The following is a 26,523-nucleotide window of genomic DNA, read 5'->3' as shown; positions in this document are numbered from 1 at the left end:
TATACAATGAAACGATGCATTAAACTTATTATGGAACGTAAGTTGACGAGTTTGGGTAACAAGTAGCATCCATCAAGGTGTATTATAGTTATAAGTCATCCCTATCTGCTAGTTGATACGCCAGGCACTCCCAACACGCCAGATCACCAGGGAATATTTAGAAGGTATCCAGACCTTCAGAACAGTAAAATTCAACCAAGGCAATGCAGTAGCCCTGAATTAACCACTGGCTGCATTGAAAGCAACGAGGTTGGGACTTCCATTGAGGTTGCCGCTGATCTGTCCGGAAGTTCCAAGAGCCTTGATGCGCTTGGTCACGTCAGCAGGGGCACGGAGATTCTCCTTGACCTGAAGGTAAAGAGCAAGACCAGCAACGTGAGGACAGGCCATAGAGGTGCCAGACATGACCTTGACGGCATTGGGAGAGCCAATACCAGCCGATTCGATGCGGTTGCCGGGTGCCATGATGTCAACCTCGGGTCCTGGGCATGGTTAGCAATTATAACGGCCATCTGGGGCAACGGGAACGAACCGTAGTTGGTAAAATAGGTAGGGTTCCAGTCAGAGTCGATGGCACCGACAGTTACGGCGTTGGGGGCATTGGCAGGAGACTGGCCGGAGGCGGGGAGAGGGTTTCCATCCTCGTCACCATTTCCGGCCGCGACAATGGCGAGGATACCAGACTTGTAGGCAGAGGCAATCGCAGCAGTCCAGGCCTGAGAAGCAGGGCCACCTAAAGCGGGCTGTTAGTCTGATCCTTTCTCAGATTCAGAACCAGGGTCTTGCATACCGAGGGAAAGGTTGATCACAGATCGACCAGCTCGTTTCTTTGAGACGATGTCATTCACAGCCCAATTGAAACCCTCAAGTGTGGCCGAAGTAGAGCTTTCGCGTCCCTGAAAGACCTTGACAGAGATAATCTGGGCCTAGTAAGGTCAATTTAGTACATCGTACGCTCGGAATGAAGATAATGGGAGCGAGATTTCCACTAACCTTCTTGGCCACACCATAGGTCTTGCCAGCAATAGTCCCAGCAACGTGAGTGCCGTGGCCGTTGGTATCGACATGGGCGCCAGGGAACACGCTGTGTCCAGCAATGGCCCGACCCTGAAACTCGGAGTGGTTGATCTGAACACCGCTATCGACAACGTAGGCGTAAGACTTGGCACCGGCAGAGGTATCGTAGGTGTAGCTATTGGAACCAGGCTCGCGGTGAGAAATAGCCCCAAGACCCCAGGGAGCACTCTGCTGGGTAGTCAAGGCCCTCTTGGAAATCTGTCCTGGCTGTTCCCAGAGGTAGACCTTGCCGTCCTCGTCGCCGCCTTGGAGGTGGATCTTGTGGTCGGGCTCGATGAAGGCAACCTGACTTGGTATTAGTCGTGGTACAAGGTATGGGTAGCTGAAATTACCTCGGGGCTGGCCTCGATCTCCTTGATCGTGTCCTCATCAAACTCTCCAAAGTAACCATGCCAGTTGGTAGCATTATAGGTAGACTGAATGCCAACAGTGCTTCGCTTCGAAAGGCTGCGGCGGTGAACATCTTCAACCCAGTGAAGGTGAGATTGGACCGTGGTGTCATCGGAATCAGTCTTGAGGGTGACGATGTACTTTCCGGGAATGACTTCCTCCTCCAGTTTGTAGTTAAAGGGCGCAGCCAAGGCAGCAGGGAGGATGGCTCCCAGAAGGAGAGAGACCTGAAGAAGATTGGGCATGATGAATCAGGCTGAAGGGTAAAATGTAGCAGATGAATTTGAAGGAATGACACAGTCACACAGGACGAGTATAAATGAGCGTAGTGGGTAAAGATCAAAGAATGTAATGAAGTGAAAGAACTGAAAGAGCTGAAATGAATGTGATGATTGAGAGCTTGCTGAGAGAGGAGAAAGATGTCAAGCCTCGACCAACATTATATACATTGCACATCATGGTTGTCGACACCGTTGAGGCGTTGAAATGAGGTTATCACATGAAGGGGACATCTGGGCTCCAGCCTGAAACTCGTGGTATACCCTGTTGGTCGGCTTTCCTGAGCGATCTGCAGCTAACGTTCCCGAGAGGGAAAGGTGGGACTTGGAGAGAAGCCAGGACTTGAGAGAACTTCTGTCTAGCCCAGGTTAGAAGCTAATCAATCAGTTGACCGTTGAATTTTCGGAGGTCAAACACGACTAGTGCAGGGGCTAGCTCCCACCTGTCACATAACCCATGTATGAGCTTGTATCAAATCTTAAAAACTCCTCAGACAAGGTTCTTCCAGCCACTCCTGTGTTCAAAGACATTCAATTCTCTGACGTAATTTTCTACCCGCTTGAGCCTCTTGCTGGCTTCGAAGTTCGGCGACTTGGATGAGTGACCCAACGTTAGCAGAGACCAACCATAGTAGGGGAAAAGCTCAGGGGCAACGGAGAGAGAGTCAAATTGGGTAGGTGCTGTGCTCCGGGCGTGCAAATGGGAAGCCCGGCATGACTCGTGGTGCAATTGGGAGCGGCGAGGGGTAACCGTGCTTTCCCTGGGTATTCAGCAAATCTCCTCGTAGCCTAGACTAATGCCATGGTGAGCTTGGTGACGCTTCTAGAAGGGGTCACCAGCCACACTGATGAAGAAGGTAGTTATTGGCATATGCGGGCCAGACTGAAGCCGTGGTAGGAAGTGCGGTGACAATACCACCGTTTGCAGTCTAATGTCCCGTTGCAGACCTTCGAGCATCACATCAATGTCGTTCCCCATGGGAAAAGATGGATTACACGCAAGCCACACCGCCACTAGAAGCGGAAACTAAGACCGTCCATCGTGAGATGATTTTCCGGAGCTAGACAAGGATCTCGTCGATCTGGCAGTGAACTAAGTGAAAGCTGCCTGAGTTAGATACCCAGCGTGCCCAGCCAAGCCCAGATCCTTGAATGACAACTCTTTGCCCAAAGATCGCTGGTAGGATGTGACCCATGAGGAGCACCATCTCTGCTCACCTGTATAGTGCTTGTCGTCTCGGGTATACGCGCCTTAGATCGGGGAAAAGGCAGCGTGGCTGCCTGTCAAAAGGTCCTCGACCCACCTGTCTAGTGTTTCGACTAGCTTAGACTGGCAGCAGGTTAACCTCCTCCCCGAGTTCCGGGTACATATCATCATGAGGACCCCCTAGTCATGGCCTCATGTCAAGTCAAGTATCATGGTCTAGACTGAAGCGCTAGGTTTGCAGGACGATACATCGAACTACAATACCAAGGCTAGTTACTACAAGTACCAAAAGTGACTGATTACGAGCTTGGATGGTTCATAGAACCAGGTCTGGCGTATGTGCACGCCTCAGCCAGGATGAGCGGACGGCCAAGGCCGAAAGGAAACCTGCAAGAGGGCATACCTACCCAAGGAGGCGACCCCTCCGCGAGGGTTAATGCTTGATCAGCGTGTGCTTATTATGACCATGGTGCTCTACGTACAAACATCAGTCTAGCCTGCGATTTGATTGAGTCGAAATGGGGGTGTAGGAGCGAGCGAAGTTCGGCCAAGTTTCAAGGGGCTTGACAGCTAAGTTGACAAAATTTCGGCGGCAGGTTGACCAAGCAGCTTGGAAGAGCCTGAATCAAATGCCGCATCAAACACCAAGATATCTTAACTGGCAGACGCCGAGCTCACAACACTGCACCAATCTTGGCTCTGTATATCGATGATGTTGGTGGCGTCCATGGAACCAGGCAGTCAGATAGCTAGCTATACATGAGCTGCTGTGTAAAGAGACGTTAGCATTGGGATATGATGCTATGATGTTTTGACAATGTGTTCTTTATTATAGTTGAAGCCCGGCCCTTGATGGGTTAACTGAGCTAGAAGATCGTGTAAAGAGACGGAGCTCAAAACCAGCAAGCTCCATAGAAACATCCAAGTGAAGTTCTAGACTTTATAGGGCCAATTTTTTTTTTTCAAGTATCCTCTCCATTTCAAAAGTGGGAGCTAGTGCTTCGTTACCAATGACAAGTTCAGATGTCGGAGGGATTCAGTAAAGGATTCTTCCTTGAATGTCTTCAAGGAGAGTTCTTGCCGTATGATCTAGTGCATTTTTCAGGAACTCTAGGACTAAATACAAGTCTGGGGATCTTTTTCGGGGCCCCTGCAGCTGCTGCTGTGCTATCCTTGCCAGACTAGAACCTCTTGAGTCTCGGATCCTTTTTAATAGATGAAAGCCAGGGAGGCAAAACGTCGTCAAGATTGAGGCCAGACGCACGAAACCTCTATTAGACCATTTAGCAACCCGTAGAGCAATTTCTCCAGTAGCCTAAAGATCTTAATTTAGAGCGAGAATCGTGAACTCGCCTTCATGGGAACTTCTTGTACGAGAGCCATTAAAGCGCGACCAAGCGCTGCTGGTTAGTGTACCCACATTCTGATTTAGTCACTGTCAGGACTCAGAACACTTGATATTACGGAAAACATATCCTATGTCAGCATAGATGCTTCGTGAAATCTCATGCTCCACCCCATTCCCCTGTATAAATTATTGATGCCAAGATGCATCACTAACAGCCAGCCTTTAGAACGTACCAGGAATAGCAAGGAGGCGCCAGGGGCGCACGGGATGGCGTACTTATTCCTGGTAAGGGGGTAGCGAAGGCCCACGGAAATGACTTGTTCAACCTTTCGCAAAATCGCGAACTGTCCCGGGTAGCATGCGTTGCTACTGGATAATTCTTTGGATGAATAATGGAAGATTTGGGACTTGGGATCTTCTAGAAGCGTTTTAAAATCATGATGAGATGCCTATTTATTGATTTCCTCTCTGACTATCCTTGACCGATAAAAGTTTCTCGACCTATAATTGACTGGTATGTTTTTACTGGTAGCCCACAGCTAACTCCCTTTCCTTCATAATAACACTTGTCTATTCAACCGAGTAGGAAAAAATAATTTTTCCCTGGCCACACTCTTTTCCTTGATAAAAGATCTTGATATCAAACAAGCCGTCCTCATCGGACACCCGGAGATTGTAAGTCAAACCAAGTCGGTATTTGATCTGGCCGCCATCTATCCTCTTCTCTTTGACTGTGCTGAGATCCAGATTGTCGAGAACAAAATCGATACTTCCAACGTATTCGACATCTATGCATGCCTACATTAGCATCATCATTCGCTGTTAGGTTCTCCAGCACGTACCGTCGCTCTCTATAGTATCCGGAGCCTCGTCGAGGCTACAAGCGAAGAGTGCAACTGAACTGTCAAGCTTAGGAGATGCACCCTCCACCTTAAGGCGGTGGGAAACGTTCCAGTCGGCTTGTAGGATATCATTCTATTCGTAGAGTACTTAGTGAGATAGAACAAACCATTAACGAAATTACACACCTTTGCAACGAACCATTTTACAAAACCTGATAGCTTATACCGGTTTGAGTAATGCGTTTTGAAGACCCTCCGTTTGGTTTTGTCGTAGTTTGGATATTTCTGCGGGTCATAGACTTCTGAAAATAAGATCCCGTAGTGCCTCCTGCACCTTCTCTCGGTCGTAATGGCGCCTTCAATGCCCCTGAGTACAGCACCACACACCACAGCTGACCACCTACATGACAGGGTTAATTAGTGGTTGGTTCCATTGCGAGTCTGAGGATAATACTTACGCTCCGCTCCATGGTGTCGTCATTCTAATGTGTTGGGCAAGGCACCACTCCTTCAACCGCTCCTTGATATAAGGCGAAGAGCCGAAACCACCAACTAGCACCAGGTGATCGATTGCTTTGCTGGTCTCCTTTTTGAGTCGGTTGACCTGGTCAGCTACTAGACAAATAATCTTATCCCCGACGGGATCAAACAAGCTTTTCATATCCTCCTGGGTGATCAAAACATATCCAAAACGACTGTCATAGTGTTTCTTGGACTCTAAACTAAGCCGTAGGGATTCCATTGGCAGATGTAATCGATGAGGCCGAGTTTTGGGCTGATTCAGACTGAAATCTCGCTTCGCCATCTCAAATTGATCCATAAAGCGGCTCCCGGGGCCAGTAATCTCAGGGTCCAGAGATGTGAAGGCCTCACCGAAGTGTTTTTCCATATGGGCGTGAAAATTGCGGTCGACAAACGTGCCGCCGCATTTGCCGCCGCCACCGACGCAGAGTTCTCGCAGCTTTAGTCTTGGAGAAATGCTCTGAACTTCGTAACTCGTAATATCCTAGAGAGATCAGCTTTCGCGTTGAGAAGTTGAGAAGTATAGGTTGGTCACTTACCACGGTGCCACCTCCGAGATCACACACCATCACCCTGGCTCCGACCTGGAAACATAAGTTCAGATGTGAACAACGTATTGAATATGCGTCTACATACCTCTATCAAGTCCTGGACGTGTTGGATGCTAGACCTTAGGGCGAGATGAGCTGCTGCCTCCGGCTCAGCGATTAGACGGACACGATCATGAGGTCGAGACGCAAACCCTGCGTCCCGAGCCGCGTCTATTGTGAGTTGCTTGGCCGTATCCGACCACGTTGCAGGCACGGTGAGCCAGAAGTCGACAGGGAGGTTGTCAAAGTAGTCTTGACCAAATTTGTCGACCACAACTCCTTGATACATGGTATTCAACCCTCGAAGATAGGTAGTGACGATTTCCTTTGCAGTACGACCTTGAGGTAACTTCATCATACCGCTACCTATAGCCTTCTTCAGGCCTGGATCATCATACTCCGACGCCCGAGCCGAGCCATCAAGTAGGAGCTTCGTCCAAGCATATGCTTTCATGTCCGGCTCGACTTGGTAACCCCATAGGTCTCGACCGCTCTCTCCCCCATTCTCATCATCAAATGAGACCAACGAGGGGGCTTTTTCGCAATGCTCTGATTGATGAAATGAGGCGCCAGGGTAAGCTGTCCAAGCCTTGATGTCTTTGAAGTCGGTGGCTGTGGACATTGCAAAGCTAAGGCCCGAGTAGGTCGTTCCATAATCGATGCCCACGATGAGCCGAGCCCTCGTTCGGATGGAAATGGCTTGATCAGAAGGCATTAGAATTTCAAGGATTGAAAACACCAGAATAAGAGAGTGGGTGAAAAAAGTTAAAAACACGAGATGTCAGAGTAGTGTAACAGATCACGTCAAGAGAAATACGGAAGGGTCCAAGATGTAACTACGAGATATGAAGAAAAGCCGATTCCCCGAGCCTGATTCCGGAAGAGGCGTGAGAGCGCCTTACTTGGTTGAAATGCCCCGCCAAGACACGCGCTGTCATTTGGTTAGGCTGCAGCGCATACTCTGCGATTGACATTGGCTAGGTTTTGCCGCAGTGTGCTGCAGCTGGGTTCAGCTCTGACGTGTCAGTCCCAACCCTGGGATGCAACTTGAAGCAGGCTGGGAGCCTGGTTCGCCAGATGCTGATAGCCAACACACCCGAGTGACAATTTCCAGGTCCTTCGCGGTATTTGCATAAGATGGCGAGTTTCTTGTTCTTCATCCCTATTATTGTATCTTCCATACTGTTTATACCTCGGTAATCTCCAGTTATCGGTTGGCACTTCAGCGACCCCAGTATGAATACACAAGACAGCAAAGATGAGTGTCGTTATGTTTCCCCGCCGGTAACTGGGAAACGTGAAGATATGCAGGGCCGGATTGGAGAGATTGAAAAACCTGTAAGTGCCACTTTTCTCTATTCTGAAGACGCTGGTCGTTTTCTAACTTACAGTAATGGTAGGACTCATGTTTGAATGTGGAGAGTATTGAATCAAGCTCTGTCCAGGTAGATGAACCTGAACCGTCTAATTGTTCAGAAAGTGCATTCGCCAGAAGCTCTGGCAGATCAAACTCGGTCAAACACACAAACAGCAATGAGTATCGGGCTCAGACCTATGGCACGCAATCATTGGGTACTGGAATCACTCCCGTCGGGGGGAGCGCTGGGGATGGAAAGCATGCACAGAGACCTTTTGGCCAATCACCCGCTTCTCTTCGACCAAACACGATTGAGACAATAAGCTATGGTTCACACAGCTATGTCACGATCACGAGCTCAGCATACACGAAACTCGCAAGTGAGAACAGTAGGTGCAAGGTATCCATCCACCGACTGCAAGAAGACCTCCGGAGGGAAAAGGCTCGAGTGAGACAATTGGAAGAGGAAGTAAGAGACCAAGAGCATGTCATTGCCAAGGTCCACTCTAGCGCTATCAGCCTGCTAAGCAGCAACGTATCCAGTGACTTGCCTGACGACAAGATCCGGCGAGGTCTTAGCAACTTGTTTGATGGCATCGTCCGCGATTGGTGCTTGGACCTTCACGCAACCGACGACATAGACGAGTCTGGAGCAGCGACTGTGCTTGTGTCCAACAATATCCTAGCTGATGCTCCTGATCTGCCGGCGCATCTCAGGATCAACATGCGGGACGAAACAGCCGCTCCCGTGCTGCTTCAAGCTGCGCTTGCAAAGTCCCTTTGCGACAGCTTTTTAATGGAGCCATTTTTTCTCCAGGACTGGCTGCCAAGAGCTTCTGATGCGGCGTTCAAAGGTGGGTTGTCCGCATGGGCTTCAAACGTGGTACAGCGGCGACAAGGCAATCTGACCGAAAAATAGGCACCAACCTTCATGCCATAACAACTTGGCGCGTCCAAACTGTCGAGTACTTGGAGGTGGTCTTTCCACCCTCGAAGGACTATTTTAGGGAAAGGGCAGAGGACTTCGTTAGAAAATATGCATGCCTACTACGGCAAGTTCATGAAGAGGCGCTCTTAGAGCTCTCAGAACTGATGGACCAATTCTGCAAACTGGCACTACAACTGTGGAAGCGGCATGTGCTTATCAGCGTCGAAGGCTTGGAACAACCGGACCTGAAGCACTTTCACTCAGCACAGCCAGACATGGAGGCTGAGGACAGCGTCTTGAATGGAGCACGAGGGGCATATCTGGATGGGAGGCCTGTTCAGGTCATGGTTCGGCCGCGAATTGTCTCACAACTTGTCCATCAGGATGGTCAGCTTGCAGACAGGCTGGTGTGGTGCAACGCGGTTGTGTGGGTTTCAAGCGCCTGAGCATGGCAACGAGGCTTCTCCGAAAGTAGTAGGATAGAGAGACGATCTAGGTGACAACTGTTTGATTGGTATCCACGTCGCTTTGTGGGCTTTTTATTGCAGTTGATGGCGGGGGCTGAGTCGAAAACATGCAGATTGCCTCGCAAGGCAACCAGCCACGGCGCTAGCAATCGCCAGGGTATGCGGCACATCCTAAAATCAGGCTGTGACTTCGAGACGGAATAGACAGAGTACTTCAAGCCTTCGGGGCGAGAACATTCTCTTTATCGGTCTCAGAGACGCGCCACTGTACTACTCTCATTCATTCACCATCAAAAAGCTTCCCTTCAAGCCCTCTAGGTAGTCACTACTCATCAAATGACAACATGGTGACTGTAACACTACAACAGCCAGCTAGGCTGCAGGCAGACGGTGCTTCGAAGGAGGAGGACGCCAAGACTTTGTCCCTCATTGCTGTCATGGGGGTTACCGGCTCCGGAAAGAGCAATTTCCTGCAGCACCTGATTGGAAAGGGGCAAGAGAAAGGGCCTACTGTTGGGCACAACCTCTCCTCGTGTAGGTCTTTCACCAGCAGCTTGGGGCGCGAGACTCACAATGCGCCAGGTACACAGAAAACCGAAATGTACGAATGTCGCTTGGGAAACAAGCAAGTCGTCTTCTTCGACACCCCCGGCTTCGATGACACTTACCGCGGAGACGCTGACGTCCTTGCCGACGTTGCTCAAGTCCTTAGTTCCTCGTATAAGAACAACCTCAAGTTGAACGGCATCATATACTTACACCGAATCAAGGACGAACGGATGACAAACGCCATTATGCGCAACCTCACCATGTTTCGCAATCTCTGTGGTGATGCTGCCTTTCAAAACGTGGCTCTTGTAACGACGTTCTGGGACGAGTTGCAGGATCAAAGCAAGGGCGAGGATCGCGAGAAACAACTACTTGCTCGAGGTGAATGGTGGGGATACATGACTGCCAAGGGTTCTAAGATTATGCGATTTCACAACACTCGAGAGTCTGCCTTGGACATTGTCTCCGAGGTCATTGACTTGGACATCGTCACGCTGCAAGTGCAGGAAGAGATGGTCAACAGAGGGCTCGAGGTCGATCAGACGACGGCTGGTGAGGCCTTGAACTCTGAGCTTGTCGAGCAGCGCAAAGTATTTGAGAAGGCTCTCCAAACTCTCCATCACGAAAAGGAGCAAGCGAAACGAGACCACGATGTGCACCTACAGGAGATCATCGAGACAATGGAGTTGGAAAAGATGACACTGCTGCGAGAGATTGAGAGCGAGCAAGCGGCTTTGCATGCTGATAGGCGAGAGGAACGGCGTCGGATGGAGCAAGAATTTTACGACGAGAAGCTGAGGCTGGAACGGATGGTTCAAGAAGTCCTTGTGGAATCAGTCCGCATCAAGAAGGAGACTGAGACGGAAGCCAGAGAGGAGCGACGTCGCCAAAAGGCCGAGTTTGATGGAAAGCTGCATGAATTAAGCGAGCGGCAAAGCCAGGAGGTGCAAAACATTGTTCGAGAGTTTGAACAGCGACTTGCCGCGGAGAAGGAAGATGGCCACAGGCGCTTAAGAGAAGCCCTGGAGAGCTCTGACGCTGTCATTCGCGACCTAAAGAATAGCATGAACCGTTCTAGAAGAGAGGATCGCAGAAAGTACGAGGAGGAGATCAAGAACATCAAGAGGCGCCAGAGGGAGGCAAAGGAGCAGAGTGAAACGTGGGCAAATGATATGGAGAGGATCAACCGTGAGATTCTAGCCAGTCAGGTTGAGCAGCGAGACGCGGACAAGAAGGACCAGGGTGGAATTAAGACAAAGATTGACAAGTTGAAGGAGCAGAAGAAGTCAAAGACTCAGGTTTTTTGGTCACGTATCGGGGCTCTCGCTGGAGTTGGGAGTTTGCTGCTTGCTGCACTTGCATGAACATTGGTGTTGGATATCGTTGCAGGGTAGATTTTAGGCCTAAGCTGGCGCGATAGTCGTGATACTGATGGTTTATATGGAAAATAGAGAAAATATATCTAAAGAGTAGCTCCTTTGATATTTCCATGGTTAGCACGCGCATTGGGTGTGAATGTCTGTGATAGCGAGTCCGACCATTCTCATGCTACAGTTCACAGAGTCTTATAATGCAAGGACGTGATAGAATATTGACGACAAAAAGCTTAATAACGAAAGATCCGTTAGCACGCATCATCAGGAAATGACGGAGTTAAACATGAGATTGATATCAGGTGGTTGATGTTCCTATGCCAACTGATGCGGGGCCTGTTTATTTCCAACCGCGCGCGCTTTTTCTTCTCATGTTGTCCCCGCAACACAACACGTCGACCGACATTGACCACCACCGAGCATCCGCAAAGAAATTCTGTCCTTTCCTCCTCATAACGTGATTCACCAAGAGAACGTTTTGCTAGGGATGCGCCTTCTTAATTGACGCTATTCCGAGCCCAACGCATACTAGCTTTACTAGAGCCTCAAGGAGACTTGCCCGTATCTATTTTAGCCCAACAAGTCACCTTGGGCTCCCTGGCGATCGAGCCTCCACATTATCCAGCACCAAAGTCTCACGTGAGACATTTTGGGTCACCTTCTACACCATGGACAACTACCAAAGGATAGAGAAGGTCGGTGAAGGTTGTTTCCCTGACCCGACGCACATTCTCTTTTGCTTAGCTATTGACTCGCACAACCATAGGAACGTACGGTGTCGTCTACAAAGCCCGGGATCTAGCCCATAATGGCCGCCTCGTTGCCCTCAAGAAGATCCGTCTCGAGACCGAGGATGAGGGCGTCCCCAGCACAGCCATTCGCGAGATTTCAGTTCTCAGAGAGATGGACCACCCAAATGTCGTCAGCCTGCTCAACATCGTCCATGCAGATAGTCACAAGCTGTATCTCGTCCTTGAATTTCTCGACCTTGACCTCAAGAAGTACATGGACTCCCTACCAGTATCTGATGGAGGCCGTGGCAAGCCTCTTCCCTCTGGATCATCTGCAACCATTCGCACCCTTGGCATGGGCGACCAAGTCGTGCGCAAATTCATGCTTCACCTTTGCGAAGGCATCAAGTACTGCCATTCTCACCGTGTCCTTCACCGGGACCTGAAGCCTCAGAACCTTCTCATCGACAAGGAAGGCAACCTCAAACTCACCGACTTTGGTCTTGCGAGAGCTATTGGTGTCCCGCTACGTACCTACACCCACGAAGTTGTGACTCTCTGGTATCGCGCGCCAGAAGTCTTGCTGGGAGGCAGGCAGTATTCAACGGGTGTAGACATGTGGTCCATCGGGTGCATCTTCGCAGAGATGTGCACCCGCAAGCCAATATTCGCTGGTGACTCCGAAATCGACGAGATTTTCAAGATCTTCCGGCAAGTTCAACATCCCCGTCTACTTGACCGAACTAACCTTTTCCCAGTGTCCTTGGAACACCCGACAATGAGATTTGGCCTGACGTAACTTCTTATCCTGACTTCAAGCCCTCCTTTCCAAAATGGAGACGGAACTTTGACGCCCCCTTGTGTCCCAACCTGGACGAGGAAGGGCTGAATCTACTTGATCTGCTGCTCGTCTACGATCCTGCCTATCGCCTCTCTGCGAAGAGGGCATGTACTCACCCGTACTTCGATAAGCTTCATTACGAGAATGAGCAGGTTGGTAAATAGGAGTGGTAGATATGAGTGATGTGCGGATTGTCTGCTTCTCTGCTTAGGGGTGGCGTTGCATTCCCTGCCTACCTAGCTTGTATCCTAGGAGTGTTATCTCACAATGGCATTTCGTATTGACATGTATACCAAGTTTTTAGCTAGAAGGCTCTTGAGCATAACAGCCCAAGTCACCCTCAAATTCTATATTTGTGAGCGCCCGGTATTATTGAATCCATTTCACCCCACACGCAAGGTATTCATTACGTAGTGCAGCTTAGCCTCAAAGCCCGGCAGTTCTACCTGGTCATCCAACCAGACTCGTCCACGTCAACAGCATGAAACCCTTAATGTCTATGATGCATTGCTCCACGCAGATTTCATTTTCACCCAGAGTGGCTCGGCTCTCTGTGTTGCTGTACCGACCGCGGTTGGCGGCGAGGGCATCATGCCCTTATTGACTGGTCGTATGTTCTCAACCATCAACAATAGGTCCACTCTCCGATGGGTAAAAGAGTTTGTGTTTGGCTCCGCAATCAGAACACATCTTCCTTGTCGGGAGTAGAGATGGGTCAAGTTGGAAAGTTGGTGCCATTTCCGAGCCGACCGGCAAGTCCTGAACTGGATTTTGAATGGTCCCCGGGAGCCTTTCCCCAGTATGATCTTTCGGGCTTTTCGAAGATCTAGGGATACCTCGAGAGAGTTATCGCTCATCCATGGGTTGAGGGCAATGTTCTCATGAACCGACGTGAAATATTGTTTTGCTTGCTCTACGTTGGAGAAGCAGAGTACCATCTTGTAGCCGTTTATCCCGATTTGGAGCTTGACAGTGGGCCGTTATTTTAGCAGAGTGTCTGACACGTTGTGGATTGTCATGGTATGTTGACCGAGGGCGGATAAAAAGGGAGTCTTGATAACGAAATTGCGAGTGTTCTTAAGGGTGCGGGTTGATTCTTGTGAGGGATCGGGGGCGAAAGGCCTTACTCTTTTTTATTTTTATTTTTTGAAAACTGCTGTTTGGGTCTATTAAGCAAATAAATACCTAGTCGGCCACTTCCTTAGGATATCCTGTTTCATGTGACAGTATAGATGATGAGCTAATTCTGCCTTACGAGGAACCTCAGGTCTAACAACGCTCACGGGAAACTGGTTGTTACTTTGAAACAGCAAAAGCTGGGGCCAACAGTCCCTAGCCGAGGTCATGTCAGTTGAGGCTTCCATTCCTGCAATCACCATGGCGATCTGGGTAGCACAGCAGTGTCAGGGGTATCTGAACGAGGCTCCATCCGCGGACGACTGCATTTCAGCTTGCCGGGCCCGCTTACACAGCCACTTTCGAGACGAACTTCTCTAAAAATAAATTGCCTAGTCTCTTCGAGAGTGATCTTAAACGCAGCTCTACTACTCGGCACGATCAATGCCTGACACCATGAACCAACAACTCAGCGGCATGGACTACACAGTGCAAACGGCACCACTTGCACCGCCGGCGCTCACTGCTGAGGAGGCAGGTCAAGCAAGAGTGGGTTCGGAGACAATACAGGGATAACCTCCTTGAAGGGATTCGACTCTCACATTTCGTCAAGCGCCCTTCATACTATCACCCTCCGGCCAACGCGCCCGATGATCGGCCAAGAAGCTACCGAATCAGCCTTGCAGAGATGCAGAGAATGCGTATACAAAGACTTCGGTATAGACTCGCGATCCATGCCAGGAATTTATACGAAGGACCCGTCAAGAACTGGGACAACTGGGAGAGAGATCTTCAAAGCTATGGTGAGAACATCTAAGCACTATCTAGCCGAACTACCTACCTCATTAGGTGATCGAAGGCGAAAAATATGCTGACCCAATCCCGATCTAGTCCAAGCTTTGCAAGAGCACGACTACATGGAAAGACGCGGCAGGGAGTTAAGAGATCCATTTCTAATTACGGGCGAGAGACAGGTTGATCGAGATATCCTCGACACTGTCATGAAAAACGTCAGCCCACCCGCTCGGGGGTCAATACTCGTTCTAAACTGGGAGATAAAACGCGTCTCGCCGGTTGCTACATGACGAGACAACCGAACTGAGAAACTGTTCACCCGTATATGTGTCGCTGCTGTTGGCGCAGTCTTCCTGTGGCACCCATGTGGCTTCTCATATTGGCTCTCAGTACTCTGCAGGCGCTATGGGCGATGACTGTTTTCGTCGCCATGTCCGGGTTGATGGTGGCCTTTGTACTTCATGACAACATAGCGGTTCTCTCAGCTACGGCAGCCTATTCAGCGGTATTGGTGGTTTTTGTTGCCTTGGTGGCAGAAACAGAAGAAAGCTGAAGGGTCAATGTGGTTCATCTGGCTGCTCGGTTCTGAAGCGAAGACTGGAGTTTTAGGATTTTCTGGGATCTCAGTGACTATTGTGTAGTATCAATTTATAGAAAATGGTTCTCGGGCCTTTGATTCTTAATTCTGACTTCCAGTCCCCCCGCCCACGCTCGGGGCGAGGCAAAAGAACTCCAAATGTGCCTCTGTCCCCTAGGTAGGGGACCTTGCCCTCATTCTACATGTGACATATGCCAAAATCGGGTATTAACCGTCAATCAATAGTCCGCAGCTTAACTCCGGAGGACCTCGAAACCGGTGCCTTGACACCATCAAAGTCTCAGGAACTGGCCGATGCGGCCCCGATTATCCCGGACCTAACCGGCGCTAAAGTCCGCGAACCGCGATCCTCTCACTTATAAGGTCATAGACTTCTGGGCAACAATCCAACTGTATTAGCATCATATACAACCTTGTTTCACTTCATCACTATGACTTCCTGGAAGACTTCCAAGCTGACCTGGTTCATCACTGGGGCGGCATCGGGATTTGGTCTGGAGCTCACTCGCCTTGCCCTGGCCAATGGCCACAATGTTATTGCAACCTCACGGAATCCAGCCAAAGTCCCCGACTTGGTCTCCGAGATCGAGAGTAAGGGGGGTCGTTGGCTAACTTTGGATGTTGATGACCCCAACGGTGGCCTCGTCATCGAGAATTTGGAAAAGGAGGGCGCCGGGATTGATATTTTGGTCAACAACGCTGGCTGGTCTATTCATGGCCCTGTTGAGAGCTTTCCGGAAGATGAGGTTCGCCGCCAAATGGAGACGGTCTACTTTGGGCCATATCGTCTTATCAGGGCGGTGCTACCTCATATGCGACAGCGGCGTCAAGGGCTGATTCTCAACATCGGATCGGGCGCCGGAGTGGGTGGTAGAGAAAGCATGGGCATCTACGCCGCTGCCAAAGCTGCGATGGATGGTAATTCACCCTCGAACCTGACCATGAATTGGAAATTGATCTCAAATAGGCCTTACAAGGATTCTCGCCCGCGAGGTTGCTCCTTTCAACATCCGTACCTTGACAGTCCAACTTGGCGGGTTCGACACCAACTTTACCAACGCTCTTCGGCTATCATCTGTACCCTTTCCACAAGACTATATTGGCGGGAGGACAGACCAAGTGGCTCATAGCTTACTGGGCAGCAACTACAAGGCTGATGGTGATCATCGCAAAGCCAGCCAGGTCATTTACGAGGTTGTCATGGGGGAAGGCCGGGGAGAAGGGAAAAAGGGTGAACGAGTTATGCCACTGGGAAGAGACATGTTATTGCTCATGGATAATGTTTTCAAGGATATGCACCATCAAATCGAGACGTTCCGGGAGATTGGGAATAGCGTCTACGTTGATAGCCAGTAGGTTGGTTCCTGGAATCGCCACTGATGACACAAACATCTTGGAATACTGAACATTGAGGAGGAACTCAAAATAGTATGAATGAACATAAGCATTTGGCTGTCACGATAGGCGATGGCTCTATCAAGCTTTCCTCTGTAATATCGGAATGGCTGCGACTGGCGCAACTCGAAGGGCTTCAAGAGGCGAAAGACACGAATACACTCGGTTGTCGTAGGCTAAGTCTCACTGTTACTTCCGAAAGGGCACATGTATGGCACTCTTGGTGGTTCCCAGCGTTGTCATCGGCCACAGCCAGCCCTCGCTCAGGTCAGTCTATCAGGAATCAAGAATGCCCATGCTTAAATTGTCATCAGGCCTGTGTCAATTGACTCTACCTGCAAAAAGCGCGTAATGATAAAAAGAAATGTCCAACACCAGTCCATGCTCATTTATTCCCTCATGTCGTCTAGATCATCAATCTCATCGAGTGCCGGCACCCTTCATCCACTCTCCCATCTCTTGCATCGCAAAGTTTGTCTAGCAACTGTCCTTCCCAACAATCACATTCCAGTTGCCCTTGTCGCTGAATAACTGGCCTAATTCGAGTATTAGTCTTGATATCTTATAATGTTCCTTGTTTCGGCGTACCTTGAGTCATGGGCTCAGACCAGCCGCTGGACATGCAGTCCTCGCGAATCTTGGCTGCAAAGGGACCGAGGTCCTTGCACGGAACGCGAAGAGGGGTATCGTTGTCATTGCAGAGCCATATGGCAGAGTCCCACGAGCAGCTGACGCGGGCACACTTGTAGGGTCCATCATCGAGGCCGCAGTAGCCGTCAATGCCCTGGAGGTAGTCAATACCTTCCTTGATGGCCAGAACTCCAGCACGGCCCTTGCCTCCCCAACCGCAGTTGATTTTTCCGAACTACAGTACCCAAGGATTAGCTACGGACCTTGTAAATGTTGAGAGAACTCACGCCGCGCTTCTCAACCGAGGGAGAGTCACCGAAGTCTGGGTTGATCTCTCGGGCCTTGACTGTGATTTCCTCAAGAGTGCCCTCAAGAGTAATGTTCTCGCTCCGCTTGTCGACCTGTCCAGTCCACTTCATAGGAGCGATTTCATAGCCGTCAATGGGGGCGCTGACAACCTTTGGAACGTTGCCGGTTTGAGGAATCGCCTTGATGTCTGTTAGTCATGCAAAGCTTGACATGGTAGCCTGTATGGTCAACTCACTGAAGCAAAAGCCATGGTAGCGGAGAAGACGGAGAGGAAAGCGCTGGTCTTCATGGTTATGAAATAACAAAGTGTTGTGAATGGAGAAAGATGGCGATTATTATAGACTGGGAGGCTGCCTTGATGATTGTGTGGATAATTAGTATCTTAATCTGTAGCATTTTGGAAGAATCGCGTCCCTTATAAGCTGTTGCTTCAGCATTGTTCCACCTCACTTGCCAACACAATGATTTCCTCTTTCTGCTCCTTTGATCCTCTACACATAAGACGGTGATCTAATCTTGGATTTTCCAACTATTCAGTCGGTCCGTGGCCCAAAACTGCGCCTGCCAGCTCACTTCGATACCGAGCCAACAAGTGGAGCCACAATGAAGTTATCACCAGTCGTAAAAGGGCGGTAGCAGCTTGCCAGTCGTGTATGTTATGCAGTCCAAAGGAAGCATTGGCACAGCCACACAAGCCGCATGTTTCATCCTTCTGGGACCCGGACCACAACAACGCGACACGTCTGTAGCTGAGGAGCAGCAATGCATGTAGGACTGCATTCTCCAAGACCAGAATACAACGTTGCATGGCTTCAGCCTTGAGCTTTTTTGCTGGGCAGCACACAGCCTACTGATCTGCTGTAGGGACTTGGGCTGAAAGAAACTTAAAAGCCTCGATATTCCCGCGCATAGCCGAGTGAATACGGTTTCAGATGCGTTTCTCTGACATGCTCAGGCTTGTTCAGCTAAAGTGTAGGATTTGCTGCTCAGCTATGGAAGGCGGCCAACAGTTAGGAGCAGTTGATATCACGCGTTGTGCCTCCACAAGAAAGGATTAAAGAGGCAGCAGAGACAAATTTAGCATAATTGAGTGTAGGTAACCTCTAACGACATTTCCGATCCTTTGTTGGCTGCAACACAAGTATTTGCGGTACCGCAATCAGATCATAGTCCGCAAACAATGCCCCCCAGTCAGAATATGCGGGAGCCAGTATCTTTTCTTATCATGGTGACCGACTGAATCATCTTTGGGTCGCAATCATACCAGGTTTTCAATGGTCATCGTAGAATTAAACGCATCTCGCATCCAAAGTCAGGCCCATCCTAGGCAAGCTGCAAGTCCCGAATGTTGTCCGTGACTGATTCCTCCAAACTCGTCCACCCTGGACGATCAAGTACACGAAGTAGATTCTCCGCCTTCTCCTGGCCTTGGATCTCATGGGGATCATCACCGCCTGAAAAACCATCCGGAAAGGCTTTGGTGGGCTGAGCCTCTCGCAAGATAGCCAAAACTCTGTCCCAGTTAAATCTTCCAGCAAATGCAAAATTCTTTCGTCCTTCACAGTTGAAAGAATGGCTGCTGCAACATGAAGTCGACAAGTATCTTGAACGTGAACGTAGTATTCTACAGGCACGTTAGTAAATAGTCATTGTAGTTGTTTAGTGTCAGATACATACGGCGCGGAAAGAAAGGATGCATGGGCGAGGTTTCACCATTGCAAAGTAGCGGGATGAAGCCAGACGTGCTCGAGGGGGTTGCTTACTTGTGTTCACTACCAAATCCACCCGCTCGTGACAGTGCTCTTTGTCAAATCGCCAAATCTCCTTTTCTGCCTGCGTTTTACCCACAGCGTACACCATTATTCCTCTCTCAGGTCCGTATGGAGGCTCCTTTCAGGCTTCTCGGATAGCTTCTTCGTTCCAGGTATCTTGGGTCACCATGTTATCAGGTTCGTCCAGCGGGTTATATACGAAGGCAGAGGACGAGGTGTATATGAACCTTTTTACACTCGGTTCATCATACGCTGCTTTTAAAGCGTTGAGTGAGCCGGAGATAACCAGAGGGATCGTCTTGTTCGGATCTGGATCAAGGGACACGACAGAAGCTGTGTGGGCGACGATGGAGACACCTGTTGACTTTAGTAACGAGGTTCATCAACGTCAGTGGGAGTGCTGTCTTGCCTTTGATTATAGCATGAAAGGCCTTCTCAGCAGCCATATCAGCAACTTCAACGAGATCAAAGCGCCCAGCTCCGTACTTTTCTTCAAAGTGTTCTCGAGCCAGGCATTTTTCTCAAGGTTGCGAACGGTACCCCGGACTCGATAGCCATAATGAAGGAATTGGTCAGAGATATGTGAGCCCAAGAACCCGTTCGCACCAGTCACGAGAACTACAGGGTCTCTAGGGACTGCTCGGTCGGTGAGTTCCAACATAATGCTGGGAGAGGAGATCCGTATGTCGAGTGTGGCTGGTAATCTTCGGGCTATGGCGAGAATTTAAGCTTGATCTGCCTTTCCGCGGGAACAATGTTTCTGGACGGTCCTATGCCAAAGCCAAATTTATTAGTTCTTGTCAGAAGTGTCGGTCACAGGCACCGTAGGATGGCAATGAGATAGGATTAAGAGGTTCTCTATTTAGAAAGGGGATTGGGCTGTTGATTATAAACACGGGAGGACCGGTCGCAAGCTAGCATCTCTGGAAACACTCATCCCATCATGTAACCTAAAAAGTCTCTCATGGGCAAAGAAGCGAGTTGCAATCGCGTGCTGAGTCGTCAACTCGGACTTTTGAAGCTGGCCAATCGCATCAAAGTTGCCGGATGCAGTAATGTGTCGCCAACTCCACATTTCCCAGCCTTCAGGATGAAATAAGCCCTCGCTACGCTCTTCAACTGGAATCTATTGGATAGTCAGAGCTTGTTTTCTTACTTGCAGTCCCGGAACTATCTCAAAACGGGTGTTATGATGCCAGGATTTGCTCAATCTGTGCCCGAGGGTCCCATGCGCCAACCTCGAATCTTCCCAAGTCTAAAATGCGGCACAGTCGGAAATCATCATGGTGAACGCCTCCTCCGCCCAAGGCCCATACCAAAAAGTCCCTAGAGATATACCGATCGACTTTCCTTGAGCCCCAGTTCCATCCCTCGGGATCGCTCCTCCTCAACATCCGATCTGCCATAAGAGCAATCCATATGAGAGCGCTCCTCGAAAGTCCGTGTGGGGGATCAGTTGCCATAGATAAAGGTAGATATGTAATGCGACGCATATGCTCGTTCAAGATCTGCATCATGTGCACCAGTCCGTCTAGTGTATCAGCTGGACCCCCTTTGACCATCTTGAGGAAGAAGAGAGCCGCGAGACGAAGAATTATGTCAAGAGACCTTTCGGCTTCATGTTGCATATCGCTAGGTGACCCAAACGAGAGGTTGTTGTGATGTTGGAACGCATTAGCCCCGTCCAAACACCTATCTAGGGCCTCCAAGCGTGTTTGTATTGGGACCGAAGCCATCAGTAAGCGATACTCAATGCTATGATATTCTTCCGTCAGCGCAAGCGGATCAAATATCAGCGACCCTCGCTGCGACGCTGCAAAGTCGATTGTGGCGACAAGGATAGCCAAAGAGGCGATGGTATCGCACAAATTATCGCATACATCATCGTATTGGCGAACTGCTAGTTGAACGTTGGCTTCTATGGCCATCCGCCGGTCACGAGGGAGACTTTCTGAGATCGGCCTCTGTAATTGTGCTTGGGCAAAAAAGGGTGTCGTTACGATCTCGGAAGCCCCTTTTAAGTCCGCTCTGGAGTAGGTTAGTGCCAGTAAGTGTAAAGCCGTGTTCGAAAACTCACTTTTTTACGAGTATTTGAACTGGTAGTGGGAGGACCTGCAAGCCACCCGCTGCCTGGACCAACAGCTTGAGGCCGTTTAGATGGGCCAACCAATGGTCGTACAACCCGAGAAATGTCTGGCACGCCGCGTCAGTAAGTAAAAAGTACAGATTTCGGTCAAGAACATACTGCCAAAATAGCCAAGCTTGCAATAGACTGGATTACAACCACCGTTTTGCTGATGGTCTGTTTCTCGTCTCCCAACAATTTGTTGACCAAGGCGCACAGTTTTGCCGAATGCATCGAAAACCCTGCTGACTCCCTTGTCCCAGATTTGAGCAGGAGGAACAGGGCCCCCATTGTCAAAGTACAGTTGAGCATCAGTGGCTCTAACATCAGTCGCTCAAAGCGGCCCTGATCCATGGACAGTGGTTGCCACGAAACGACTTGCAGCTGTTCAAAGGGGTAATGCCTTATAGGACATGAAAAGAGATATGCGTGGAAACACTTTCGTCCTTCGTCGGGGATCTCCACTGGAAGCCCATGTAAGACCCAATCTGGCAGGGCAACACCAGAAGGTGATGGGACGTAACAAGCGCCCGCCTCGTTCAGTTGACGCCATGCTTTGATCAATGGGAAAGAGAGCGATTCCTTGGGAACTCTGCTAGCGACAGACTGATATGGGATCGCCGAACAAGGCTTTTCCGATGTGTTCTTGTCTTGGTCGCTTGAACTCGTTCTGGGCGCAATTCTTCTGTTCCCACCCCTCTGCACACGCTTCAGATCACCCTCAGTCACCGGTCTTGGCGCCTGCCGAGGCTTGTGCCGCTTCTCCAGCACGAACTTGAGCTTTTGAGCAGGCAAATGTGAACTTTCTGGGATTTTTGCAACCGTGGTTGCGTTGACAAACGATATCCCCTGATGCTTTTCCCTGGTGACTCGTAGGCCGCGTCGGGTCTTGGTGACGGGGCCATGGCGGTGCGTAGCGACTTGCGGCGGCTCCATGGCTGCAAGGACCCAGCTATCAGGAAATTGAAGTGGCTGTTATGTGATCTTTGCCGAGCTTGAATGGAATGATCAGAAAACGGCGGTGATTATGCATGGGATGAGTTTACGTCACGTCAGAATCCCCCATCTTGCTCACGAGTCAGCGCTAGGCAAAATTGCCATATTCGGTAATTTGCATCCTATTGGTCAGTGCCCGGGGAGCAGATAAGGTTCAGCGGACTACGATCCTGCTTGATCAATCAAAGCCAACTCAAGAGTATGATACTGTAGTCTGATAGATGATGGGTATCTTCCAAACAAGTAGGTGGTTGACGAAGCATTGTGGCGTTCCTCCCTGAACCATAGGTCTCTCATTGGACAGTCGGCCCGTCATTTATCCCACTGACTTTATTGTCTCACCCTGTACCTGCTAACGTACCAGCTCCCAGAACTCCTCTTCTTTAACTTACCTACCTAGCCAAGATAAACCGTAAAAGTGGAAACATTCCGTCAGCATGCTCAAGAATATCAGCTTCATACGTGCCAACATTGTGAGAAATTTATTGTAGACACGGCCAAGGCCGCGAACTCGACGAATCTCGAGACCAGCCTTGGTTCGTTTCACATTCCCGGAGCGCAAGTTTTTATAGCAGCAACAAACACCTGCGGGCTCTTCCAAACATGTATTGTCACTCTCAAGAACGACCTCAAACAAAGACTCTTAGTGGACGCTGTTACTGAGGAAATCGCCCGCCAATTCACACTCGTGGTGACGCTCTGGTACATTCGCAGGGCAGATGGTGGCCATGGGATGACCTTGGACGGAGCCTGGAGACGAGATGAACCGAGGGGCTGGCTCACTGATGGCGTCACTAGATTTAATCTATGGCCTCGGAAGGGTAAGTTAAGCGGGCCTGGTAGTCTGATTGTTCCTAATTGTGCAGCCAGATGCTCCCACCATGGACAGATTTACGTCACATGTGGTTCAGCCGGCTGTCAGCTCCTCAAAGTCATTCTCGACAATGCAAACGTCGCTAAATGAGTGCTTGAGCTCACATGCCGAGTGTACGCAGACACGCCTACCGCCCCCCTCTCGACTAATCAACGTTCAAAATCTCCGCTTAGTTGATTCAGCCTCCATAGACAGCCCGATCTGGGCCGCCTTGTCCTACTGCTGGGGTGGTCCCCAGAAAGCCCAGACAACGAGCCAAAATGTCAATGACCGCTACCAAGCCATTGACCTTGGAGAGATGCCCCTGACGCTCCGCGACGCCATCCGCACATGCCGTGAACTGAATCTCCCTTATCTCTGGATAGATTCCATGTGTATCATCCAGGATGATGAAGACGACAAAGCCAGAGAGATCAACAAGATGCCCGAGGTCTACCAAGGAGCCCTAGTTACTCTATCCGCGTCTTGTTCAACTACCTGCCACGGAGGGTTTCTGCACGATCGGCTTCATCCGGCCCCGGGAGTAGCGTTACCCATGAGATGTTCTGAGAGTGTTTACGACATTATCCAGGCGGTCAAGTGGAGACCTGCGGTAGGCGAACCCATTGACACGAGAGCATGGACCTTTCAGGAACAGGCTCTGTCTGAGAGGATCATCGACTATGGGAGTCAAAGAGCTTCATACTTCTGCAATAGCTCTGGCAAGAAGCAGCGCTTTGGAATGCTCCCGCCCCCAACAGATGACCTCCTCCGGCAGGAGTGGGCACATACTGTGGAAAAGTACTCGGCGCGCCAGTTAACATTTGCCAATGATAGGCTGAATGCTCTTGCAGCTGTGGCGAGTCGCTTCTCCGAGGCAGCTGGTCTATCCACGTCGGAATACGTGGCCGGGCTATGGAAGCCATCCCTTATTCGAGGACTTCTCTGGAGCATCAAAGCTGGCCAGCGACGAACAAAGCCGACGGGTGGACCATCATTCTCATGGGCTTCGCACTTAATGGAAGTAGAATGGCGTCCCGAGATGTGGGAGAGAGACACGCGGCGAGAAACCGCGTGCGTCTTGGAGACTGAAGTTATAGTCTCAAATTCCCTGCTGCCTTTGGGAAGTGTTGCTAGCAGCCGGCTCACCATCAACGGTCCTCTGGTCTACACCACCCTCTCATTTCCCTCTGGAGCTGCCCTAATTCTTCATGACGATGGCGGCCAGCATTCAGTAAGGCTTATCCTTGACAACGAGGATGAGACATACGCATCATTATCGTCGGTCTGGTTGCTAGAATTGCTATTTGAGGTAGGACGGGAGACTATCATGGGACCTGAGCCCGATACACGATTTGGGCTGGTACTCAGAGCAACGAAACATGGACAGTTCACGAGGATTGGGATATATAGCGAGTGGGTCCCCCAAGACATCCCGGTTGCGAGCCATAAACCTCGCAACGACGTGTGTGAACGCTGCAAGGAGATTTTTCACGCTAAGGTTTCTAGAGTTGAGCTTGTTTAAGGATTGGCCATGCACTTCTACGAATGCGAGGAGATATCTCTGGAACGAAATCGCTGGCGTTCTCTATAAATGTTTGTATATACAGCCGTCAAAACGGACAAACGTAGGGCTTAAACCACTATTTTCCGAACAATAATATGTACATCGTGAACATCTCAAATCCCCTAGCTTTTAAACCTTAGCCTTAGTGGTAGCACCAATGGCCTTGCCGCTGGTGGGGATGAGGAAATCGCTAGCCTTGACCCGACCATCGCTGCCACGAGCACCCTTGAGAGTGGAAGAGTCGGTGCTCTTGAAGGACTTGTCGTTCCAGGTAGTCTTGTCGTTCCAAGAGTTACCGGACTGCTTGACGCTGCTGATCAGGCTGACCTGGGAGACAGCGTTGGAGGCAGCAATGTTATTGTTCATCTGGGATGTGGAGCTCTTCATGTTGTAGCCAACATCGCCGTTGTTCCAGGCAGTGTTGCGCTCGAAAGTGATGGTGCCGGGGTTGCCGTTGTCGATGAAGCCCTTCTTGAGGTTGTCAAAGGCAATGCAGTTCTTGACAATGTGGTTGGCGGGAGGGTCGTTCTTGATGCCAAGCTTGAAGCCGTTGCCATCACCCTCGAAGGGGCTGAAGCCCCAGCGGTTGTAGCCGTTGCCCCAGGCGTAGACCTCCTCCAGAGTGATGGGGGAGCCGAACATAAACAGGTCAAGACCGTCATCGACGTTGTCCCAGAGACGGGCGTTGCGGAGGACGTTGCCCTCACCCTTGCCGTCCTTGCAGGCGAAGCCGTCGGCGCTCTCACCGTTCTTGCGGGGATCGCGGTTGCGGTAAGAGTCAAGGTTCACAACAACGTTGTTGGCGGAAGCACCCTCGAGCTGGAAGCCAGTCTCGTAGTTGTCGTGGGTGGAGAGACCCTCGTAGTAGTTGTTGGAGGCATCACGAGCATAGATGCCGTAGGGGCCGTTGATCAGCCTGAATATGCGTAAGTCAGGAATCTAGCGTGTTATGGAATGGGTACATACTCCAGGTTGTAGAAGGACCAGTAGTTGGCGTTCTGGATGTGGAAGATACCTCGCTCACCATTGGGTAGGGCCTCATCCAGCTTCTTGGGAGTACTTTTGGCTGTTAGTTGACTGAATAGTCCATAAGTGGCTTAGAAAACTTACCCAGGAAGGTTCTCACCATCAATGACAACCTTCTCGTTCTGGTAAGGTCGAACAGTGATGGGAGAGCCCTTGCTTCCGCTGGTCTTGAACTGGATGTTTGTCGTGGGAGCATAGGTACCCTTTCGCAGGTAGATGGTGTCACCAGCCTTGGCCGCGTTCACGGCAGACTGGATAGAGCCATAGGGAGCATCGAGGGTACCAGAACCAGAGCCAGTGGGGGAGACAAAGATGTCCTTGGCAGAGGCCCCACTGAGGATAGCCAGGAGAAGAGTCGGGGTAAGCTTCAGAAACGCCATGATTGTAGATATTCCAAGGCTGGCTGCTCTAACAAACTACTAAGAAAGACATGTAGTCCCTTCTTATATAGGTCTGTATAAGCATAATTACCCAAATGAGGCGGACGGATCGACCCACTCCGAAGTGCCGCATAATGATGATTCCACCAATGGAACAACCCTGTCGTTCTAGAAACGTCTCGACATCAGTGGTGGCATTTTGAGTACGTTTCATTCTAACAAATACCGTGAACCATGAGCCGTAGGATTAAAGGGGATTCAAGCTTTTCGTATTCCATGGGACTGGGACGAACCCATTCGGCCCGCCCGACAAGGTTAGCGGATGACGTGTTTTTCCCGCCATATTATGCTTATTTAGTTAGTCAAGAAGTATATATCGACAGTTGGTGACAAAAAGGGTAGGAGAGGTGGTCCACGAAGCGGGTTCATACGGGTGCTATATTAGAGAAGCTTGCCCGCAG

At 50.2% G+C, this 26,523-nt stretch overlaps 7 protein-coding genes across 7 annotated transcripts; 3 read left to right on the top strand and 4 right to left on the bottom strand.

Moving 5' to 3' along the window:
• Window positions 1-219: 219 nt before the first annotated feature.
• Window positions 220-1,712, bottom strand: LRP88_01938 (S8 family peptidase; the record flags this gene model as incomplete). The annotated part of the gene is made up of 5 exons (XM_083238609.1): window positions 220-482; window positions 533-733; window positions 791-926; window positions 994-1,362; window positions 1,410-1,712. The coding sequence occupies 5 exons, from the start codon at window positions 1,710-1,712 to the stop codon at window positions 220-222; spliced, it is 1,272 nt and encodes a 423-aa protein (XP_083105717.1).
• A 3,158-nt stretch (window positions 1,713-4,870) lies between these two features.
• LRP88_01937 (Hsp70 family protein) lies at window positions 4,871-6,543 on the bottom strand (the record flags this gene model as incomplete). The annotated part of the gene is made up of 6 exons (XM_083238608.1): window positions 4,871-5,088; window positions 5,143-5,275; window positions 5,530-5,542; window positions 5,601-6,148; window positions 6,204-6,248; window positions 6,301-6,543. 6 exons carry the CDS (start codon window positions 6,541-6,543, stop codon window positions 4,871-4,873), a joined length of 1,200 nt encoding a protein of 399 aa, XP_083105716.1.
• A 2,807-nt stretch (window positions 6,544-9,350) lies between these two features.
• On the top strand, window positions 9,351-10,919 carry LRP88_01936 (uncharacterized protein; the record flags this gene model as incomplete). Its single annotated transcript, XM_083238607.1, has 2 exons — window positions 9,351-9,540; window positions 9,589-10,919. The coding sequence occupies 2 exons, from the start codon at window positions 9,351-9,353 to the stop codon at window positions 10,917-10,919; spliced, it is 1,521 nt and encodes a 506-aa protein (XP_083105715.1).
• Window positions 10,920-11,596: 677 nt separating this feature from the next.
• LRP88_01935 (uncharacterized protein) lies at window positions 11,597-12,458 on the top strand (the record flags this gene model as incomplete). The annotated part of the gene is made up of 2 exons (XM_083238606.1): window positions 11,597-11,633; window positions 11,695-12,458. The coding sequence occupies 2 exons, from the start codon at window positions 11,597-11,599 to the stop codon at window positions 12,456-12,458; spliced, it is 801 nt and encodes a 266-aa protein (XP_083105714.1).
• A 2,982-nt stretch (window positions 12,459-15,440) lies between these two features.
• On the top strand, window positions 15,441-16,365 carry LRP88_01934 (SDR family oxidoreductase; the record flags this gene model as incomplete). Its single annotated transcript, XM_083238605.1, has 2 exons — window positions 15,441-15,927; window positions 15,977-16,365. The coding sequence occupies 2 exons, from the start codon at window positions 15,441-15,443 to the stop codon at window positions 16,363-16,365; spliced, it is 876 nt and encodes a 291-aa protein (XP_083105713.1).
• Window positions 16,366-16,881: 516 nt separating this feature from the next.
• LRP88_01933 (uncharacterized protein) lies at window positions 16,882-17,632 on the bottom strand (the record flags this gene model as incomplete). The annotated part of the gene is made up of 4 exons (XM_083238604.1): window positions 16,882-16,940; window positions 16,993-17,269; window positions 17,322-17,522; window positions 17,579-17,632. 4 exons carry the CDS (start codon window positions 17,630-17,632, stop codon window positions 16,882-16,884), a joined length of 591 nt encoding a protein of 196 aa, XP_083105712.1.
• Window positions 17,633-24,785: 7,153 nt separating this feature from the next.
• LRP88_01932 (pectin lyase fold/virulence factor) lies at window positions 24,786-26,062 on the bottom strand (the record flags this gene model as incomplete). The annotated part of the gene is made up of 3 exons (XM_083238603.1): window positions 24,786-25,572; window positions 25,623-25,715; window positions 25,767-26,062. 3 exons carry the CDS (start codon window positions 26,060-26,062, stop codon window positions 24,786-24,788), a joined length of 1,176 nt encoding a protein of 391 aa, XP_083105711.1.
• Window positions 26,063-26,523: the final 461 nt, after the last annotated feature.

The sequence above is a fragment of the Fusarium phalaenopsidis genome, assembly GCF_050370095.1.
Source record: "Fusarium phalaenopsidis strain FUZ10S chromosome Unknown contig_32282, whole genome shotgun sequence".
Taxonomy (NCBI): Eukaryota; Fungi; Ascomycota; class Sordariomycetes; order Hypocreales; family Nectriaceae; genus Fusarium; species Fusarium phalaenopsidis.
The sequence above is the reverse complement of the archived record's forward strand: the minus strand, read 5'-3'. Positions and strand labels throughout refer to the sequence as shown.